Source organism: Doryrhamphus excisus, chromosome 2 (genome assembly GCF_030265055.1).
Source record: "Doryrhamphus excisus isolate RoL2022-K1 chromosome 2, RoL_Dexc_1.0, whole genome shotgun sequence".
NCBI lineage: Eukaryota > Metazoa > Chordata > Actinopteri > Syngnathiformes > Syngnathidae > Doryrhamphus > Doryrhamphus excisus.
In genome coordinates this window covers 8,919,960-8,933,083 of record NC_080467.1, presented here as the reverse complement: position 1 = coordinate 8,933,083, position 13,124 = coordinate 8,919,960, and the positions used below count along the sequence as shown (strand labels likewise).

Genomic DNA, 13,124 nt, shown 5'->3' with positions numbered 1-13,124 from the left:
CTGTTGGCCTTGCTTTTCCAGAATCAGGCCCCCACTCGGCCTCTCAGCCCATTTCCAAGTCGTCCAGCTCCGTCTCCTTGTACAGCGTCGGCTCGGAAGGCACCGCCATCTTCGGGCAGTCCAACAGGGCCTCTGCTTCGTCCTCCAACACCGAACTGGCTTCATCCCTCCCGGCCAACCTGCAGGCGGACGGTCTTGAACACTTTAACCCTTTTCTCCCCATCAGTCTACTTCAGTGAGTATCCGGGTTTGGAGAATCGTGGAACAGTATAATGACAGAACTGAAGAACGCGGAAAGATCCATACAGTACATCCTTATCAACACTACACGCATCACATAAATCAACAACTAAGCACTAAACATAACACTTAACTTAAAATGGTTAGTTCCAAATGCCCGCAAGGCATGCTGGATGGTGAAAATGGTGAAAGTAGGCCAGATGTGGCCCACGGGCCGCAGTTATCCCACCTCTGCTATTACAGAAAAACATGAATGCATTAAAGCTAATACTGCCAATTCTGTACCATCAAACATTGTTTATCTAATGTGGTGTTTATCTTACCTTCCTCCAGACACATGGTGCTAACCCGCTTCCCCACACTCACCGGCCTGGTTAGCGCCCCGCCTGTGCTGCACCCATGCTTCTGCCTGGCCAGCTCGGCCTCGTGCAACGCCTTCACTGAGCAGCAGACTAGCTTCATGGAGCCTGGGCCCGGCAGCACGCAGGCCAGAAGCAGCCTGGGTAAGAACTAGCGGAAAGTCAGTACCAGCATATAGAATCGCATAAAACTGTCCTGCATGATGCAGCATGTTTTGTCACATTGACTCACACCGTTGACATGACAACAATCCCATAAATGCATGACACGGGTTATGTGCTTTTGTATGGCGCCATCACTTTCCCATCAAGTTTGAACTTCACCCACAGGAATTGTATTTTAAATTACCGTATATACTCCCCTATATTAAACAATAGGGTTGTTTTTTCTATTTTTTTGTGTTGTGCACTTTTTTTCTTTTCTCCTCAACCACCAGAGCGGACACAAATGTTTGTCACCAGTCGCTTACTAGAAATGGGATTCTCTATGAGACATATCTACTGCGCCATGGAGGCAGCAGGTACTGCTTTGTCATGTTTGCTTCACGTGCTTTGTGACATCAGCATTTGGTCCTCCATTTGTTTGTGTGCTGCAGCCTTTTTGGCATGTACTCTTGGGGGTCGAAAGGAAATAAAGGCATTGTGATATAATATTGATTTGATAAAAAAACACAATAAGTATACATATATTTTTTTTGTGTGCGGGTTCCCCATTTTGTGTTCACAGAAATATTTTTTCATGCATTTCCCCATTCAATACTCATTTTAGCACAGTAAAAATACTACTGTATTAATAATAGTAAATAAAAAATAATAATGTTGCATTAATGTACATTGTATATAGCAGGTGTACTATAAATGTGTACTGTATATAGTATGGAGATCTAAAATATATGTTGAGGTGTTTTTTCTATGAAATAACGATAACACACTCTTTGATCCACAGACGTAGCAGGTGACTTAGACTCCCAAACCATCGAGGTGTTGGCCAGCTGGATGCTGGAGCACCCCCTGACTGAGGAACAGCAGACCGCTGAGTCCCCCAGGCAGGATGGCGAGCCTGACACGCCCTCTTCCGATGGGCCCGAGACGGTGCAGTGCCCTGAACGCCCCACAAGCCAACCCAGCGAGAGGTCAGTGATATCCGGCGTTCTTGTCTTTATTATACTAAATCCTTTTGTTTTTCATAGCTTGCTGCCAGGTCTCGACTGGATAGAGAGAGAGAACTTCCTGGATGTCCACCTGACCAGGAACAGACCTCCTCCGGCAAGGCGACGCCGTTCTGGTCCAACTCAGAGGACATCTTTTCGGAGAGCAGGTTAGATTAAACCAGGGGTCTCAAATTCAATTTACTTGGGGGCCACTGGACCTAGGGTCTGGGTGAGACTGGGCCACATCAGGTTTTCCAAAAAAAAAACAAAAAAACGCATTTATTAAAAACAGAAAAATGAATTAAATTTGCTTTGGTTTCGATTTTCTACAAGAAAAGCTCTGATAAAACATTCCACTGTTCTCAAATATCTTACTTTTTATTTTTCTGTAATCAGTAATAAATAAACAAATATAATAATAATAAAACGGCAAATAAAAACTTAAGAAACCACATATAGTTGGTGGGTAGACAAATTATTTTTTTCAGATTAAAATTAACAAAGCATTATTAGAGCCCTGTAGACATGACAAAACACGACTATAGTCACATTTATACTCTTTTTATTTACAACATATTGCGCTACTGCAGGGTCTTGAGACACATGCTAACTCGCAAACTAGAGAGCTAGCGACCTAAACGGTAGCCTTCAAGTTATTTCCTTTAAACTTAAATAGCCAAAAACCTACCACTTCCACACAGATAGGGAGGATAACTATTAACAGTTATTTAACCTTCAACATGAACATTAATAAAACGTAATAATCTTTTCTGGGTACATGATACCATACAGCATCCATATCAAACTTGCGCGGGCCGCACTAACATTAAACTTTCATATCAAGGCGGGGGCCTCAAACTAGTGTCCTGCGGGCCAAAATTGGCCCGCGGGCCGCGTGTTTGAGACCCCTGGATTAAACTATGTTGATTTAAAAACAATCATCACTCTTAAAGACTAATCTACAGCCTAAATCGGGGGTGTCCTACTCAACCCTTTTCAGACTTGCCATCACCCAACCCCGTCCCCCAGCTGTACCAACAGAACACAGGCGATTGGCCGGAGTACGTGGAGTTTCATCCCTTCTCTGCGGAGGAGGAGTCCGAGCTAGGCTACATGGACGACGTCTACCATGAAGAGACCTACGAGGACCTGCTCACTCCTTTCTTCAGCCTGGAAAGAGACACGCTTCATATAGTAGAGGTGACACATCGCCCAATCCAAACTTTTTCCACTGAGGGTTGCATACAGACGAATTACAGGATGCAGGGAATCACTTTGATACATTTTGTACATTAAAGATGCTCAAATCAATATATGCTAAGATACATGAATAAAACATCCACGTCTTAGCTTTTATCTTAAAGCTGACATAGATAAGTTATTAGTGAAGGGGTTCTCAATTATTTATCGTCATTAAGGTCAGTCAGAAGGTCTAACACAGATTTGTACATATATAAGCTAAAAGCCATACATCATAAAATGACATATTGTGGCACTCGTGTGTGTGAGGACCATGTAGCTCTTCATTCGACAGGAGCTAATAATCAGCTATGAGAAAACTCACAACGTGCTTATCAACCCAGTCAGTCTGATTCATGGTGTCAACTTAGATCAAAGTCAAAAATCATCACACAGTAACTTAACACTCAAGAGGTAGCTATGGAATATAAAATACCATTGCGAGTTTAAAATGAAAACTATTTAGCTGTAATGTATTGTATGAGTTGTATGAAAAAGTTGTGGACCAAAAAGGACCCACGGCCCACACCTTGGATACCCCTGCATTAACATGTTCTGCTTTTTTTTTTTTTTTAGAGCGCAGAAGAACACAGTCAGATGGTGAAATGTGAGCTGTGCAACACCCTCACCTTGCAGTTCAACAACCACATCAAGCGCCGTCATCCAGGCTGCGGCCAGAGCGCCGCACGCAAGGGTTACGACAGCACGGGGGCCTACGTGGATGTGTGGTTCAAAGGGGAGTGCGGCTCCAACTTCCCCTTCTACCTCCTTTGTACTTCCTGCAGGGAAAAGTATCTTGCTGCAAACGTTAGCGATCCAAGCTCCAGAAATGAAAGGTGGGCAACGATACTGATAACGAAAATACACAGCATTTAGTAGAGTACCAGGAGTCTATTACGGGTATGTTTATTATGCTGTTTGTATTTGTTTGTACACTCTTGTATTACCTCGTCTCATATTGTAGGACAAAAGTCAGTGATTTGATTGGCCGTTTGGACAGCACCTCTGATGGTGAGCATTGCTACTTATGTTCTTAATTTACACATTAATTTCCTCTGAATGTAAGCGATGCTTTTGTTTTGTTCAGATGATTGGGAAATGAACCACCAAGATGAGTGTGATGCAGACAGACTTACAGGTTTGGAGGACTTTGGACTCCTTCTAAGGCCGCTGGGTCTGACTGAGAAGAAGCTGGTGCCTGACCCCATTGCCTTTGCTGAGCCCGATCCACTCGGAGCTCTGGTTTATAGCTCCACCGATCCTCTGAAAGCAGTTCCCAAAGGTATTCTACTGTGGTTAATTTCACTCTTGAACGTATCAAGAAAATGCACTGTTTATTTCCCCCACCAGGGGGTGCTGTGGTAGAGCAGAAGATCTCACTGAGCCTCGGGCAGCAGGCGATATCGCTGAGGGACTCTCATGACCGACTCAAAGCTCTAAGAAGAGTAACTTCCACAGCGCAGATCCTGCTGGCGTACAGCATGGTGATGCGAGCCTTATCTCAGACCGCTTGCAGGTACGAGCCTCACGACAGACTTTTTTTTGGTTGTTTTTGGGTCAAGCTGTTTAATCCTTACTTGTAGCCCATCGAGCGGACTGGAGTCTCTGGGCTTGGCAGACATCCGCATCCTGGTGCGTCTGATGACGCTCGCTGCGGCAGGCAGGGCTCACACTTGTGTGGACAGACGGTCTGCTGGCAAGGGGCCGGCCTCTGAGCACAGCAGCTCCAGCTGCCTCAGCTTCCTGACCTCAGCCATTGGCAGCGTTGTGTTGCGCAGCCCCACTGCCTACAGACAGCTGGTGGAGATATGTACTCAGGTTGGTTCACTTCTCTCAGACTCCTATTCACTGAATTGAATTGTATTTGTGTGGTGTTATTAGTGATGACGATGGAGTCAGGTTCCCAAGATGAGCAAATTTAGGGCCATTAGACTGCTTTCAAATGTTAACATGTTTTTTTTACACTTTAATGTGAATCAGTTTAGAGCTTCAGGTACTTGTACTTTTGGTTTTTGTTTAATTTGTATTAATTTACTGTATGTAAATACTGTATAAGCACATTTATAACCTGTATTGGTACATGTTTGTATATGTCTCAGGTCTACCTTTTAGGTTCATTCATTCATTCATTTATTCATTTTCTACCGCTTATCCTCACGAGGGTTGCGGGGGTGCTGGAGCCTATCCCAGCTGTCTTCAGGCGAGAGGCGGGGTACACCCTGGACTGGTGGCCAGCCAATCACAGGGCACATATAGACAAACAACCATTCACACTCACATTCATACCTATGGACAATTTTGAGTTGCCAATTAACCAATTAACCACTCCACAGCAGTGCAGCCCCCTTTTAGGTTTAATATTAAAATTATTACAATTAAACAAGTAAAAGAAAGGGTAGTTCATCAGTAAAACTCTTGAATATTTGGAATGATTGACTCCCGTAGGACCTGATGGCAGCAGCTACAGGAGTGAGTCATGGAGGCTGCAGCGAGACACAGCAGAGAGCCTGCCTGACATCCAGCGTGATGATGCCTGCTGCAGCAGCCCAACAGGAGAGGGACTGCAACGATCACCTGGCTTCCTTCCTGGTCACACAAAGTCTGGTAGCCTTGCTCACCGAGAAGGGGGCTCACTGCCACGGCGCTGACAAGCCTGAACACGAGGCTCACGGTCAGCATCATACAAAATATATAAAAGTTCTTATTTTTTCCCCCACATTCACCACACCTATAAATATTTTCAACCAAGACGCAGGGCATCCGGGGCTGTGTTCCACCTCATTACCTGCAGGCCCTTCCTCTCACCGAGGATCCAGAGTGGGCCCCCTTGAGCTGGCTAACGCTCTGGCGGCCTGCGTCCTCTCTGCCATGTTGAACAATCAACACCGCCAGTGGGCAGCACAGCGACTGGTGCAGGCTTTAGCAGTAACGGGTCGGGACAGTCCCAGTCGAGCCCAGACCTACAGTGACCTCTCTGGGGACTTGCGGAAATGTCCCATCAAAAGACTGGAAGGACATTATAACAAGGTAATAGTGATGGTAATGTTATTAATATTTGCAAACAAGTCTTTATTAGCTGTTTCTTTTTAGATGGCAACTTGTTTCTGGAACAGCGAACAGAATTTGTTGGCTACTTGCTCTCAGGATAAAGTGGTGCAGCTGTGGAGCATCAGTGAAAACAATGCACAGTTGCACACCACCTTCTCCTGCATATCAAGGTATGTTTTAACCATAAGAAAAATAAAAAGTACAGTATTGACCTTTATTTAAATAATTGTCCCCTATCCGGAGACTGGAGTTTATGTATGCAAACCGGCAGGTGGCACCTACAACTTCTACCCGTAAATCAGAGCTTTTCCTCCTGTCACTCACACACAAACACCTGGACAGATGTAGCTGTGCCACTCCCAAAAAATAGAGGTGGTCTTATATTTAGGCCAATACAGTACTCAAATGGCTTCTGAATCTCATTCTCTATTTTTTTTTTCTTTTGCAGTAAAACAGACAGAGCAAGCTCTGAAAGCAGAGCAGGAAGATGTCATCATCACATGTCGCCCGTGTACTGGAGCACAGGTGGAGACTTCCTGGCGGCCCCAGAGAATAAACACGTCACCATCATGAACATCAGGGGTAAACGAGCCTATGTGTTTCTTAACATATCTTGACTGTAGTTCTAATTTCCCTTCCCTGCTATACAAATACTGACTGTTATGATAACATACATTGACTGCCAGATTAGCTGTGTCAAATGTGGTACAATGTATCTCGCCTTTCATGTGGTCCACAACCAGCATACGCCGCACCGTGTATTGTCTGCAGGGTCTCACTGTCACACGGAGGCTCAGTCATCTCGGGTCACAGCGCTGTGTTGGGCTCCGGCCTTCAACTTGTGGCTTCTGGAGCAGCCTGGTGCTTACAAGAGCAGACCCACCGAGAACTTGCTGATGGGGAGGCTGGACGGCTCCCTTTGCTGGCTGCGTGTTACCATGCAGGAGCTGGACTTGCTGGTGAAGACCACTGAGCTCACCCACTGCTACAGAACAGAGGGTAAGACAGTCCTGGATGTTTATTTTTTGTGTGATATCTTGAGGCATGAATTTGTCTTTCCTAGCTCCACAATGTGTGGCATGGCACGGCGAGGAAAAGCCTTTTGCAGTCGGCTACCCCAGTGGGAAGGTCCTTTTGGCAACAACTGAGACCTACGAGAATGAGCCCTTGGTGGTGCTTCCTGTTCACCAGGTTTACCTCACTTATAATTTGCTATATTCTCATTTCAAGAGGTTTTAAAAGACTTAAATTCATCACAATTGTGTGCGCAGGATGGCGTCACTTCCCTCAAATGGGATCCCACAGGGCACCTGCTGCTCTGTTTGGGCAAGTCAGAGGTTGTGAAGATTGTGGGACTGTCAGGGGGAACTTGGGTGACACTCCACTACCTTGTTCATCCCTGTACCGTCAACGTCGCAGAGTGGTGCCCACTTCCTGGTCGAGCCCCGGATCCCATGCTTATGATGGCCGTGTAAGTTGGCGCTTTATTCTCTTCCTGTAATATTTTTTTAACTGTTATTTTTTTCCCTTGCAGTGGTTGCCAGAATGGCTCTGTGCATGTGTGGACGCTGCCACAAGGGGGTGGAGCTGTGTCTTTGTCCAGCTCTTTGAGAGAGCCGAGAAGCACCCATGTCAAGGTCCCACTGCTTCTTGGATAGCTTTAAAAAAAAAAAAGGTTGATGTCTGGATTTTACCACCATTTTTTTTGCGTTTCAGGACAGTTCAAAGTGCGTGTTTGTTCTTCACGGCCACATCACAGCAGTGAAGTCGCTTTCATTTTGCTCAAGTGGGATGGCTTTAGTGTCTGGAGGCATAGGGGGGCTGCTCAACGTCTGGTCCTTGCAGGTTGGAGAACATCATTCATCCATTTGCAGTTAAAACCGTGAATATGTGTGTCTAAGGTTCATAGCGATGTACGTGCTTGCAGGATGGTTCAGTCTTACAGACCGTTACAGGTTTGGGCTCTGTGGTCAGCACTACCTGGATTCCAAAAATGGGTGTTGTTGTCTGCTTTGGGCGATCAAAGGTAACTTGGGTCATTTATAAAACAACCTCCAATTCTTGTTGTATTTCTGTTGGTGTAATGAATACATATTTTATTGTCCAAATATCATTAATAAATTGACATTTTCATAAATTACTTCACATTTTTATTTATTTATTTTATTGTTTAATTAATGGACTTAAATATAAATTTCCTTATGATTTTTCATTTTGGCACAAAAAACCTTATCTAATTTTTTTTATATTCTTAACTGTGAAACAAGTTTAAAAGCCAATCACAGGGCACATATAGACAAACAACCATTCACACTCACATTCATACCTATGGACAATTTGGAGTCGCCAATTAACCTAGCATGTTTTTGAAATGTGGGAGGAAACCGGAGTACCCGGAGAAAACCCACGCATGCACGGGTAGAACATGCAAACTCCATACAGAGATGGCCGAGGGTGGAATTGAACCCTGGGTCTCCTAGCTGTGAGGTCTGCGTGCTAACCACTCGCCCGCCGTGCCGCCTAAAAAGAACTCTAACCACTGAAAAATAAAACCAAAACACCGCAATGCAGTCCAACTTTTCAGGGAATTTCTGTCATTTTTTCCACCCCCACCCAGGATGTTTTGTTGATCAGCTGCACCCCGGACTGGATCAGTCAGAATCACGTGCTGGCTTTCTGTCGCATGGTCCTCAGAAGCCAGGGCATCCTGGGTCTTCATCGGGCTCCTTGTTTGGCGGTGTTGCTGGAGAGGCTGCCCTTGCTGCTGCAGGAGCAGTACGCCTATGAGCGGGTCATTCACCATTATTACTTACACGACATAATGTGTGTTCCTGCACGTTTTTGTCAAGAGAGGTGACTTTGACTGTCTTCATTGCAGACCCACGTCGCTGCAGGTGACCAACTGATCCACAGTGCCTTCCTGCAGAGCCTGGCCTCCCTCGCTGTTGGTTTGTCCTTAGAGGAACACCTGTGCCGTTACCCTTGCCCCCCGCATCACAGCAACGCAAACACCCTATCCTGCCCATCTGAATGGAGCTGGCTCATCACCTTCGCCACCACCGTGCGAAGTGCTGAGGCCATCGCCAGCGGCATCGTCTTCCCAGAAACATTTTCGGTTCCAGAATTTGAGGACAAGGATTGTTCTGAAATTTCAAAAGTCCTGGTAATGATGCATGTTGATTGCACAAAGACGAAGATATGAGTGAGATTACCATTTTAAGGTGCTTTTCTTGTCTTGTAGGACAACAGCAAGTGGAGCTTCAGGATGGACGAACAGCTGATGTCATGGGCAACCACCCGACCAGAGGTGAACATAGTTTACACTTTGCATATAAAAACCTTCAGCTCCTCCTTGATGGAGGAAAAAATAAGGATGAATAAACACAGATGTATCAGGGTTCAAATCTGGATTGAAGTTTCTTTTCCTGTACTTCCATGAAAAACAGTGTCAGAAGATGGATGAACCCATAGGATGGATGAACCCTGTACCATGGACTGTGGAAGTGAGCTGTATGAAAGTGATCATTTTATACAACATGGTCACACTTCCTGAAACCCTTCCTGAAGTCACTTTATATATGATCAATGGGGTTCAAAACAGAGTTTCTACTCCAGAAGTGGGATGGATTGTGGTCAAATCCAACCATCACACAAAAAAGACCAAAAACATTTGACCAGCATACCTAAAAAAACCTGATGTAGAAGATGCTACTTCGCGTCTTTCAAAACCGGTGTCAGAAGTGGGATGGCTCGGTGTGAAATCTGAAAAATATTTCACGCAGGCATTGAAAAGGTTTTTCAACTTGTTGTTAAGTGGACTTCACACCTGAGTTAATGTTTGTACTTCTTTGGAAACTGGTTTCAGAAGTGGGGAGATGGTTGACTACCACACTAAAAACATTGGCTCTCTTGCACAGATAGACCAGGTTTTCAAATCTGGATTCATCTTTGTGAAAATTGGTGTCCAAAGAAGGCTAAATAGTCATAATGTCAGTTAGATGAACCATTTGCCATATTTCCCTCAGGATTGGCAGCGAGGTGGCAAGAGTGAAGTGTACCTGTGGGGAAATGGACGCTACGGACAGCTAGCTGGGATGGGAACCAACCCCATGACTCCTACGTTGGCGGCCACTCTTCTACAGACACAACAGGTATTTTGGGTCCTCATCATCCATCGTCTTCATCCCCTTTTTTTAATGTTTGTCTTTTTAGGTGGTGTGCGGTCAGAACTGCACTTTCTTGGTTCAGTCCAATGGAACTGTGCTGGCTGTAGGGGAAGGACAATATGGCAGGCTCGGACAAGGGAATTCGGATGATCTCTATGTCCCCACTATTATCTGCGCTTTTCAAGGTGAGATCCTGATATCATTAGCGATACTTTTTGTATAAATACAAGCAAAGCTTGCCATCAGTTACAGTAAATAAACACTCCTGGCTCTATATGACGTACACCCAACTGACCTTTGTAACTATGTTCAGGTTACGTGGTGACCCAGCTGGTGACGTCCTGCGGCTCAGACGGACACTCCATGGCCCTGACCGAGACCGGGGAGGTCTTCAGTTGGGGGGATGGCGATTTTGGAAAACTGGGACATGGCAACACTGAAAGACAGAGGAGACCCAAACAGATAGAGACCTTACAAGGAGAAGACGTCATTCAGGTAGAGGTTGTTTTCTACACAATCCCAGTAAATTAGACGCATCAATCTTACCACCTACTTTTTCTTCCTTGTCCCAGCTCGCTTGTGGTTTCCGACATTCTGCTGTGGTGACGTCTGATGGGAAGCTGTTTACCTTTGGTAGCGGCGAATCTGGCCGTCTCGGTCAGAGGTCAACGTCTAACAAGGTGCTCCCTGAGAGGGTGGCTGCTTTGGAGGGATACCACGTTGGACAGGTAACTGTATTGTTCTTCAATACAGATTGAAGAATGAATCATAAATAATCATAAATGATTATTTATATGTGATATGTTATATGTGAACTTATCTCTGTGTGGAGTTTGCATGTTCTCTAGGTTCATGCTAGGTTAAATGGCGACTCCAAATTGTCCATAGGTATGAATGTGAGTGTGAATGGTTGTTTGTCTATATGTGCCCTGTGATTCCCCCCCCCCCCAAAAAAAAAACGCATTTATTAAAAACAAAAAAATTTAAAAAACTTCCAATTCCAATTTTCTACAAGAAAAGCTCTGATAAAACATTCCACTGTTCTCAAATATCTTACTTTTTATTTTTCTACACAAAATAAGATGAAAAATAAATAAACAAATCAAGAATAAAGAAAATCAATCAATCAGTAATAAATAAATATAATAATAATAATAAAACGGCAAATAATAAAAACTTAAGAAACCGCATATAGTTGGTGGGTTTTCAGATTCAAATTAACAAAGCATTATTAGAGCCCTGTAGACATGACAAAACACGACTATAGTCACATTTATACTCTTTTTATTTACAACATATTGCGCAACTGCAGGGTCTAGAGAGCTAGCAACCTAAACGGTAGCCTTCAAGTTATTTCCTTCAAACTTAAATAGCCAAAAACTTACCACTTCCACACGGATAGGGTGAATAACTATTAACAGTTTTTTAACCTTTAACATGAACATTAATCAAACGTGATAATTTTTTCTGGGTACATGATACCATACAGCATCCATATCAAACTTGCGCGGCTGCACTAACATTAAACTTTCATATCAAGGCGGGGGCCTCAAACTAGTGTCCTGCGGGCCACATTTGGCCCGCGGGCCGCGTGTTTAGACCCCTGCTCTAGACCCCGAATATAAGACGACACACATTATTTGCTGTTTCTTAGGTTAAATAACATCTTAGTAAGGTAAATCACATTAAAGATATAAGTGATGGTTTTTCCCAGGTGTCATGTGGTCTCAACCACACTTTGGTCTTGTCTGCGGACGGCATGATTGTGTGGGCGTTTGGAGATGGGGATTATGGAAAGTTGGGGACTGGTTCCTCAACAGCAAAATACTACCCTCAGGTATGTCAGCTTGTTTCACTTTATCACGGTACAAGAGTGGGAAATAGAGCCAAATGAGTAGCTTTTTTTTTGTGGCTCACATCTTCAGAAAGTGGAGCAGCTTTGCAATAAAGGAATCAAGAAGGTCAGCTGCGGCACGCAATTCTCTGTTGCGCTGGCCTGTGATGGACATGTGTATACATTCGGAAAAGGTACATTTGAAATATAGTATACATACAAGAGATGTCACTGTACTGCACTGTATGCAGTAATCCTCATCTGTTCATCCACCAGAGCGTCTGATTGGCCTGCCGGACTCCATGCTCAAGAACAGGTCGTATCCTCAGGTGGTGCCGGCACTGGATGGGCTCTTCATAGAGAACATTGTCCTAGGCTGTGAACACGTTCTCACCTTGTCCTCCACCGGGGACGTCTACGCCTGGGGGTGTAACAGTGATGGACAGGTAACTGCTTTTATCGTCATTACTCTTTTCCTTGAGAATATGCCGTGACTACACTTATGCTGCAAATTCATGCAAAGTCTCCCTTATTAAAGTAGTATTTCTGCCATTTTATTTCATTATTTTTACTTTGATTTCTATTCATCACTGACATTGGTACTAGAAAGTCACCAGGGGCTTTTGCTCATGAATGCCCGTCCGAACACTTCAAAGTCCTCTTTCATGTTTGTTCCAGCTTGGTCTTGGCCATTGCAACCCGGTGAAGGAGCCCACCCTCGTGACAGCCCTCCAGGGGAAGAACATCACACAGATCTCTGCAGGCCGCTGCCACAGCTCAGCATGGACCACACCTTCTACCTCCGTTAAAACTTCAGGTTTTCACTAATTCCTGCAGCTGAAATAGATAAACTTTGGTGATACTAATAATAACTCGTCTCTAGGTGGCTCTAGAAGTGTCCAGCTTGGTCTTCCCCAGTCTGTCCCTCCCCAGTACAACACTCTGAAAGGCTGCAGCCCTGATCTACTCAGCATGCGCCTGAGGGTGCTTTATCACTTCTCAGATCTCATGTACAAGTCATGGAGGCTGCTTAACTTGGACGCCAAGAACTCGGTAATCAAATTCTATGGCTTGGAGTGCCTGAGAA

At 44.6% G+C, this 13,124-nt stretch overlaps 1 protein-coding gene across 2 annotated transcripts in view; it reads left to right on the top strand.

Annotated features, from left to right (window-relative positions):
• LOC131112521 (probable E3 ubiquitin-protein ligase HERC1) overlaps window positions 1-13,124 on the top strand; it is a 36,274-nt gene that overhangs the window by 19,502 nt on the left and 3,648 nt on the right. For both annotated transcript variants that reach the window (XM_058064184.1, XM_058064183.1), the window contains exons 41-74: window positions 22-235; window positions 574-743; window positions 1,037-1,120; window positions 1,546-1,732; window positions 1,790-1,917; window positions 2,751-2,950; window positions 3,566-3,825; window positions 3,954-4,000; window positions 4,077-4,271; window positions 4,340-4,505; window positions 4,573-4,807; window positions 5,435-5,660; window positions 5,739-6,016; window positions 6,080-6,207; window positions 6,486-6,619; window positions 6,809-7,036; window positions 7,101-7,228; window positions 7,309-7,508; window positions 7,572-7,674; window positions 7,754-7,882; window positions 7,965-8,063; window positions 8,655-8,828; window positions 8,916-9,200; window positions 9,279-9,344; window positions 9,484-9,540; window positions 10,063-10,188; window positions 10,250-10,388; window positions 10,517-10,698; window positions 10,776-10,931; window positions 11,918-12,040; window positions 12,129-12,231; window positions 12,314-12,483; window positions 12,716-12,854; window positions 12,921-13,090. In XM_058064184.1, the coding sequence (XP_057920167.1) occupies window positions 22-235; window positions 574-743; window positions 1,037-1,120; window positions 1,546-1,732; window positions 1,790-1,917; window positions 2,751-2,950; window positions 3,566-3,825; window positions 3,954-4,000; window positions 4,077-4,271; window positions 4,340-4,505; window positions 4,573-4,807; window positions 5,435-5,660; window positions 5,739-6,016; window positions 6,080-6,207; window positions 6,486-6,619; window positions 6,809-7,036; window positions 7,101-7,228; window positions 7,309-7,508; window positions 7,572-7,674; window positions 7,754-7,882; window positions 7,965-8,063; window positions 8,655-8,828; window positions 8,916-9,200; window positions 9,279-9,344; window positions 9,484-9,540; window positions 10,063-10,188; window positions 10,250-10,388; window positions 10,517-10,698; window positions 10,776-10,931; window positions 11,918-12,040; window positions 12,129-12,231; window positions 12,314-12,483; window positions 12,716-12,854; window positions 12,921-13,090 (5,429 nt within the window). The remainder of the gene's footprint in view (window positions 1-21; window positions 236-573; window positions 744-1,036; window positions 1,121-1,545; window positions 1,733-1,789; window positions 1,918-2,750; window positions 2,951-3,565; window positions 3,826-3,953; window positions 4,001-4,076; window positions 4,272-4,339; window positions 4,506-4,572; window positions 4,808-5,434; window positions 5,661-5,738; window positions 6,017-6,079; window positions 6,208-6,485; window positions 6,620-6,808; window positions 7,037-7,100; window positions 7,229-7,308; window positions 7,509-7,571; window positions 7,675-7,753; window positions 7,883-7,964; window positions 8,064-8,654; window positions 8,829-8,915; window positions 9,201-9,278; window positions 9,345-9,483; window positions 9,541-10,062; window positions 10,189-10,249; window positions 10,389-10,516; window positions 10,699-10,775; window positions 10,932-11,917; window positions 12,041-12,128; window positions 12,232-12,313; window positions 12,484-12,715; window positions 12,855-12,920; window positions 13,091-13,124) is intronic.